The sequence below is a fragment of the Harpia harpyja genome, chromosome 15 (assembly GCF_026419915.1).
Source record: "Harpia harpyja isolate bHarHar1 chromosome 15, bHarHar1 primary haplotype, whole genome shotgun sequence".
In the NCBI taxonomy this organism is placed as follows: domain Eukaryota; kingdom Metazoa; phylum Chordata; class Aves; order Accipitriformes; family Accipitridae; genus Harpia; species Harpia harpyja.
This window is the reverse complement of record NC_068954.1, coordinates 123,812-131,823: the sequence shown is the minus strand read 5'-3', so window position 1 is coordinate 131,823 and position 8,012 is coordinate 123,812. Positions and strand designations below refer to the sequence as shown.

The 8,012-nt window shown below is 43.8% G+C and overlaps 1 protein-coding gene across 2 annotated transcripts; it reads left to right on the top strand.

Moving 5' to 3' along the window:
- The first annotated feature begins 755 nt into the window (after positions 1-755).
- LOC128152182 (GPN-loop GTPase 1-like) lies at positions 756-4,041 on the top strand. Of its 2 annotated transcripts, XM_052810261.1 has the most exons (5): positions 756-1,558; positions 2,280-2,370; positions 2,856-2,963; positions 3,594-3,732; positions 3,831-4,041. In XM_052810261.1, exons 1-4 carry the CDS (start codon positions 1,400-1,402, stop codon positions 3,683-3,685), a joined length of 450 nt encoding a protein of 149 aa, XP_052666221.1. In that variant the 5' UTR covers positions 756-1,399; the 3' UTR covers positions 3,686-3,732; positions 3,831-4,041. The 2 variants fall into 2 exon arrangements, with proteins under 2 accessions (XP_052666221.1, XP_052666220.1); XM_052810260.1 differs by lacking the exon at positions 3,831-4,041 and having other exon boundaries at positions 762-1,558; positions 3,594-3,765.
- The last annotated feature ends 3,971 nt before the right edge of the window (positions 4,042-8,012 follow it).

Below are 8,012 nucleotides of genomic sequence, written 5' to 3'. Positions count from 1 at the left end.
TAGACTGAGACAAGCTTCGCATGTTTAAGTTGATATAACCAATTATATCTTATGCTTATGTGTGTGTACAGAGTTGGTATAACCAATTATATCTTATTTTTATGCGCGTGTACAGAGTTGATATAACCAATCATATTTTATGCTTGTGCGCGTGTACAGTGACTTTGCAGAATATGTGACTATAAATATGTGTGTGTTTTAGCAATAAAGGGTCGTCTGCTTTCAACTTTACAGGCGTCCGTCTACTTCAATCTCCTCGTGGGAGTATCTGGGCAGGGTATTATTTGTGCTTTCCCCTCCCTCTCAAATGTCTCTTTGTGCTCTGTGGAGGTGCTGAGGAGTTTTATACATAACCTAACAATTATTCTGGGATACACTGCCTACATAATGAAACCCTAGTTAAGGGTTTCACGTAAGCCGCCAATGTGCTATTGCAGCCCAGAAAGGCAATCATATCCTGTGCCGCATCAAAAGAAGTGTGGCCAGCAAGTCGAGGGAGGGGATTGTCCCTTTCTACTCTCCTTTCATGGTACCCCACGTGGAGCACTGTGTTCAGCTCTGGCGGCCATGGTACAAGAAGGACATGGACCTGTTGGAGTGAGTCCAGAGGAGGGCCATGAAAACAATTGGAGGACCGGAACGCCCCTCCTATGAAAAAAGGCTGAGAGAGTTGGGGTTGTTCAGCCTGGAGAAGGGAAGGCTCTGGGGAGCCTTTCAGTATGTGAAGGGGGCTTATAAGAGAGACAGAGAGACAGTTTTTGGTAGGGCCTGTAGTGACAGGACAAGGGGTGATGGTTTTAAACTGAAAGAGGGTAGGTTTAGATTGGGCATAAGGAAGAAATTTTTATGATGAGCGTGGTGAGACACTGGAGCAGGTTGCCCAGAGAAGCTGTGGATGCCCCATCCCTGGAAGTGTTCAGGGTCAAGTTGGACGGGACTCTGAGCAACCTGATGTAGTGAAAGATGTCTCTTCCTGTGGCAAGGGAGGTTAGACCAGATGATCTTTGAAGGTCCCTTCCAACCCAGACCATTCTATGATTCTAAGAAGTGGGTATCCACATCTACTTTATCCTTACTTCATTAAAGAAATATTTCAAAGATCCCATAGTACAATAGTTTGGAAGTCTGTGAACAGTCTTTTTGTATGAGATCCCATCGAACTGTCTTAGGAGGCACAAGTACTGGCAGAGAAAGTCATGTCTGTGATGTAAGAGGAGAGTGATAGATGAGCTGATTAGGTATAGCAGTGAAATGACTACCTCAGTCAAGCTGGTTTAATTTCTTATCCAATGAGACAGTGTGAGAAGGGTTTGCTATTTCAATGACATGTTCATTTACTTTGCATCCATTGGTTTCAGAATCCAAATCTGGGTAAAAAGTACCATTAAGTCTTTCTGAAATGTCGCTCAAACATGAAAGCCTAGAGAAAACTCTTTCTGGGGTAGAAACAAGCCTCCAAGATGATCCTTACTTAATTTTAGTTAAGACTGAATGCAGTCTCTTTATTTATCTTTTCAGAGAATACTGTCCAGAATATGAGCACCTGAGAAAAACACTGGTAAGTATTTTTAACTATTGTATACCTGGGCAGTGTATCTTGGGGTCACTTTTATGCACACAATTGCCTCTATGGTGGGAGGGTCTAACGTTTAATTTACTGATCATACTTACTGTGGAAAAACTCCAGTCCTGAAGCTCGCCATCTGTCTTTTTTTACTAGATTTAGTGGAGCATATCTTCACAAAAATAAAGATGTTTTGTAAAACAGATGTTGCTCAGTGTTTTAGTGCTAATAATTTATTTGGGCAAATTGTGAGAAAATGATTGGGAAAGATTTTTATATCTTCCACTCAGAAGGATAGAGACTTTTTAAAAAATAACTTTCCAAAGTGATTTGTTGAGAATATCGCTGTACCTTTCCGCGCTAGTGACGTGTACTGTTTTGACTTAGACAATTAAAAATGAAGACTGAATTGCAGTACCAAAATCAGTAGCTCTGCTCACCTTCAGTTCTGGCTGTCCGAAGGAAAGTTCTCTACAGGCACAACTCCACTGAGTTTGGCTTCCTGATGCTGATGAAAATGTTTTGGAAGTCCATCGCGCTGGAGGTTGCTTTCCACGTTTATCCCTAAGTTCTCTGTAACCTTAGTTGTAATGTAAGACCTGCTTATTGACGTCCTCTTTCTGGCTGGAGGACAGACTGCCAGTACTGGGTGAGATTACTCTTCTACTGATGTTTTAAATATATGCAGAATTCACATATAACTTTGTACCTACAGGAGAAAGCTCAAAATAAGCAAAAGAGAGAGCAGCTGGAACACTTGTGGAAGAACATGGGCAGCGTTTTTGTGCAGGGCAACACACTTGCAGGTACCTTACTAGGAACGTTAAGTTTACTGCAGCTGTCTGAAGACTCTGCCTTGAGAAGTCATATAGTACTTTTCTGTCTTCACAGCAAAAGCATGAAAGCAGCTTCATGTTAGTGGAGTGGGGTTTTAGTTCCTGTGGGATGTGTCAGACTTAGCTCTTCTGTGTATCAGTCACAGCCATGAGGAGAAAAAACCCTGCTGTGTAGATAAAGCAGTGGACATACTAGAAGTAATGAAATACTTTAGAAAAGGTGAAACAGTCAGAATATGAGAAAGCTCTGCTCTTGTTTGAACTGTTGCTTATATGAGGTTGAGCATGGTGCTGATGCAGTCTGTCCTGTATCTTTGGAATCCAGAAGCAGCTTTCTGCCCCTTTAGAGTAGGTATTAATTGCTGTGTTTATGTACAAATAGAAATTGTCAGGGCACACACTAACTTACTTGTTAGCATGCTGTTTTGTGTATAGCCATTTCTGTTCCCTTGAAGGGTCTGATGATGCTTCTGCAATGGGTCCCTCCGAGCTGATCCTAACACGAGGAACTCCTGACGAAGAAGAAGAGAGGCAGAGTCATACTGATGACATTGACCATGAAGGTAAGGGAATGAGGGATCTGATCTGGTCTAAAAGCTGCCTGTCTAGTCAGGAAATACCCTCTGTATTTTATTAACAGGACTGACTGTAATGAGACCCTAGAAAACAAGCAAACATTCAGTCATTAGGTGTCTGAATCTGTAGCAGAAGCCCAGCTGCAATGCTTATTTCAGTGATATCACTCTCTAACCTTTGTGAAATTTCAATTGTAAATTTTCTATTCAAGTAATTATTTTTAATAGGTGTATAACATGCATAAACCAGACAACTTGTTATGCTTGGAGCATGCAGTGACCTCTGAACTTCATTAATGCACAATATGTTTCATCATCTTTTTGGCCTTACAGTTTCTGGCCCTGGCTCTCTTCCCTTTTCCTGTGACTCCTGGTCTTGGAGCAATATTCTAAGTTCTTACAGTGTGTGATTTTTCTCTTATATAGCATGCAGACTTAATCTTCATTCTTTCCCTGTTCCATTGATTTTTAGGATCACTTATTTATTTTGCCTTGTAATGAAGTTGAAGATCAGACAGACTTTATGTGTTGGCCTGACTAGCCTTACTCTAGCTTTCTTCAGTAACACAAGTAGAACAAGTGCTGAAATAGTGCTGAACTGTGGATTTTTCCCCGCAGTTACTGAGGAGAGTCATGAAGAACCAGCTTTCAGAAACTTTATGCAAGAGATGCGGATGAAATACCAGAGAAGCATCAAACCGAGTGAATGAGACCTTCAGAAGTAGAGGGTTTGGAATCCCTTGTAATGGAGTTAAAAGTAAAGGAACAGCATAAAGAAACTTGCATGGAACCATGCATGAAGTCTTATATCTGTGAACAACTTCCTCTGACATATTTATATCTTTCTTCCTGCAGTAACTGTTGGCTATATGAGTTGAAGGTCTTGTATCCAACTGACTGCACGTTTGGCTGTCTGCCACTGTGACTTCCTGAAGCTGAAGGAATCGGATAGGACTTTCTTTTGCTCCAAATTCTTTAGATGTGCCTGTTGAGAGCTCAGATTTTGAGCTCTGACAGTATTAGCGTCTAGAGTATTTCTTGGTCTCCAGAAGTGTGTTCTGTTCACCTTGTGAACAGAACAAGTGTCGACAGGTGTCTGTTGCAGCCAGGACACAAGTGAAATCTCTGCTGCATGAAACTTCATCAATCTAGTGTTTGATGTTTTGGTTTTAATTAAATATATTTTATGTACTAACAAATGCACGATAGTTAATAGCAGGAGATTTCATTTCACCTTTCTAATGTGAGACTTTTTTTCTATGCTTACAGCCCACCCATATGGATGCACAGCACGTGCATCTTAATTACATTACGTAGACACAATACAGATGCCTCCTAGGAAAAACCTGAGTAAAGAAAGTTCCCAGGAGGGAAAGTAATTAAAAGAATCTGGCTTGATTCCGCTGAGAACCAAAGTATGCATGGCTGTGCACCGGCTGCATATATCTGCAGGTAACGTAAAACAAAGGCGTTTCTATAGATGAGTGCTTACATGGAAGGTAGACAAGGACTTGGAGATTGGCTAATACTTACTTCCCTGGCAGGTACCACAGGCACAGATGTTCACTTGCTGTTTACCATTCTGAACTCTGGAATCTTTGTTTTCTTTCCCTCCACACAATGCTGTGGCCTCATTTGAGAGATTTCTCAGTGGGAATCTGGCAGCAGTCTGCTAGCACAAGTTCTATAGGTTTGTGGAAAAACAATTTCTGTGAATTGTAAAAGTATAGCTGGCAGGGAAGGGAAATTGACAACCAGCTGTTACCTGCTAGCTCTGAAATGCTTACTGCATTATTAATGCAGAGCTTACCAACAGTACAACAATTTCAAATATAGATAAACTAGACCGATGCTAGTAAGAAGTATTAGCAGAAGCAAAGCTGAAAAAAAGATGTCACAGCATACTGGTAAGTTTAAAATAATACATTTGTTGTTAATCATAGAATCATAGAATGTTTTGGGTTGGAAGGGACCTTTAAAGGTCATCTAGTCCAACCTCCCTGCAGTGAGGGCATCTTCAACTAGATCAGGTTGCTCAGAGCCACATCTAACCTGAGCTTGAATGTTTCCAGGGATGAGGCATCCACAACCTCTCTGGGAAACCTGTTCCAGTGTTTTACCACCCTAACTGTAAAAAAATTTCTTCCTTGTATCTAGTCTAAATCTACCCTCTTTTAGCGTAAACCTGTTGTCCTATTGCTACAGGCCCTACTAAAAAGTCTGTCCCCATCTTTCTTGTAAGCCCCCTTTAAGTACTGGAAGGCCGCAATAAGGTCTCCCTGGAGCCTTCTCTTCTCCCAGCTGAACAACCCCAACTCTCTCAGCCTTTCCTTGTAGAAGAGGACGTTCATCGCTCTGATCATTTTTGTGTCCTCCCTCTGGACTCGCTCCAACAGGTCCATGTCTTTCCTGTGCTGAGGACAACAGAGATGGATGCAGGACTCCGGGTGGGGTCTCACAAGAGCGGAGCAGAGGAGCAGAATCACCTCCCTTGACCTGCTGGCCAAGTTTCTTTTGATGCAGCCCAGATACGGTTGGCTTTCTGGGTTGCAAGTGCATGTTGCCAGCTCATGTCCAGCTTTTCATCCACCAGTACCCGCGAGTCCTTCTCTGCAGGGCTGCTCTCAGTCCCTTCATCCCCTAGACTGTATTGATACTGCGGGTTGCCCCAACCCAGATGCAGGACCCTGCACTTGGCCTTGTTGAACCTCATGAGGTTCACATGGGCCCATTTCTTGAGGTTGTCCAGGTCCCTCTGTTCTGCCAGTTTGTTGCCATGCACAATGTGGATCCCTTCAGTAGCTTGGCTTAGACACTCGGTCTACCTCATAGCTGGCCCCTGTCTCGGTTTCCTCTGTTACTAGCACGTGGACATAATAAGCACCTGAGGCCTGCAGCCCCAGTCTACTTGCTGGTACAGCCCTCACTTGTATGCATGCATGCACATGCTCCCACATGTGCACACAAAATCCTCTGCAGTGTGTCCTGGACTCCCCTGTTTCCTCTGGTAACTAACTCGCCCTGTTGCTTCGCCCTTAGAGATGCGCACACATGCACCCCCACCACCACCCACCCCCTCCCCCGTCCCGGTCCCTCGATCAGGGACAAGGCTGGCCAGACAACCCTCTGACCAGCAACCTGTTTACATGTGAATGGAGCCCTTTATCCCCTTATTCTTCTATTTTCCGAGGCTTGTTCCTCCCCAAGCCACTCTTACGCTGCACTGTCACCATCTTTAGTTCCTCCAGTAAACATACCATAGTAAGTTCTGTTTGATCCCTGTGCTCTTCCCCTGCATCCCATATTGAGTCCCGTAGCCCTTCAGCAGTAACCCCCCCGCAGTCTGTAAGGTGATCTGGAGAACGTCTGCTGCTGGCTTGCTGTGATGGGAGTCGCCCTGGACTGTGCGGCTGGGGGTCCTCTGGAACAGCCCCGGGAGGAGCCAATGCAGACACTCCATTCAGTTCATGGGGATGAGCTTTTTATCACATAACCTACCAGGGAACCACAGTTAAAGCTTTGGAAAAATGCTCTAAAACTAAGAATAATCCAAAGAGATTTTGGTAGTTGGATTCATTTGCAAGATAATCTTTTGAGGGGCAGCAACTTGAAGAGAAATCACTCTGCCCATTTTGTTGATTTCAGTCATGTTTTAAGGAAGCATGTGCAGAAGGGGGCTAAGGGGAGTAGCAGCCCCGTGCGCCCCACCCCCCTTTGCAGCCTGGAGCTTTTGAAATTTTCTTTCTGCATCACTCTGTCCAGCTCCTGTTTTTTAATTCCTCCCTCTCTGTCCTGTTGTCCATGTGATCTTTGCCTTTCTCTGTCTCTGGGCATCTCTCTGTCCTTATTCATTAATTCCTCCCTTTCCACCCTGTAGCCTGTCGCTTTTGTCCTTTCTTCATGTCACTGTCTCTGGCTCCCCAGTGACCCTATTTAAGAATCCCCCCCCCTTCTTTCTGTATGGGTTGCTATTCGTTTTGCTTTCCAGTGCTCTTTTTTTTCCTGGCTCCGTGTCCCTATTTCTTAATTCTTCCCAAGAGCCTTAATGTATTTTTGCTGTTGGAAGATGGAATGGAGCATGTGCCTGTTAAATCTCAGGGCAGTCAAAAGCTAGGAGGGACCCTGAGCGGGTTTGATGGCACAACTGCAGTTTTAAAAGATCTTGACCGTTTGGAGCAACGGCCTGGAAAAAATCATTCCTTTTTTGCAATGAGGCAGTTGACAAGGACAGATGTGTTGCTGTGCTCTTTAGCAAAAATACTCAACTTGGGATGTATAGGGTGATGAAGTCTTGACAATACTAAGGCATGAGGAAATGTATGTAGGTATCTATGTCTGTCACCTGTGTGTATCTAGGAAAGTGAGTTCTAGTGAAACTAAAGTTGCTGATGAGTCAAAAAATAAAAAAAAAAAAGGCACGGTTGTCTAAAAAATGCAAAAGCTCTAGTGGTCTGTGTCAACAACTGTACTGAAGATGATGCAAAAATACTTTTTCCTCTGCTCAGTCGTACTGTCTTCACAAACCTTCACAAAAAAAGGCAGCTTTGGATTTGTCACGACCCAGACTAGACAGACCAGGGAGTCGTGTTTAATTCGAGATTCCCTCGGGCTAAATTAAGGTGAAATGACATCAAACGATCAGTTAAAGATTTTATTCATGACAGAAGCAAACTGAACTGGGGAGGCGTGGTAGTAGGTGGCCGGGTTTCTCACAACAGGAATTGGCATAAGACTACTTCTGTAAACCGTGTAACCGTATACATCAGTTCAGGGAATAAGGAGATCCCTCCCGTTGAGTCATGAGGTTCAGAGCAGACCCCCTTGCTTTCCAGACGCCTCCTCAGAGAAGGGCCCAGGGACAGCTGGATCCACTCTTAGTCTCAGACTTGGTCAACAGTTTATATCTTGAAACTACCTCAGTAAACCAGGTAACCTGTGGTAACCATATACATTGATTCAGGGAATAAGGATATCCCTCCCGTTGAGTCACGACGTTCAGAGCAGACCCCCTTGCTTTCTAGACTCCTCCTCAGAGAA

What these genes read in the sequence shown, in the direction of transcription:
- LOC128152182 (XM_052810261.1), top strand. Translation starts at nt 1,400, where the DNA reads ATGTCGCTCAAACATGAAAGCCTAGAGAAAACTCTTTCTGGGGTAGAA. An exon ending in GCAGGGCAACACACTTGCAG is followed by an intron (nt 2,371 to 2,855) that starts GTACCTTACTAG and finishes GTTCCCTTGAAG; the next exon opens with GGTCTGATGATGCTTCTGCA. An exon ending in TGATGACATTGACCATGAAG is followed by an intron (nt 2,964 to 3,593) that starts GTAAGGGAATGA and finishes TTTTCCCCGCAG; the next exon opens with TTACTGAGGAGAGTCATGAA.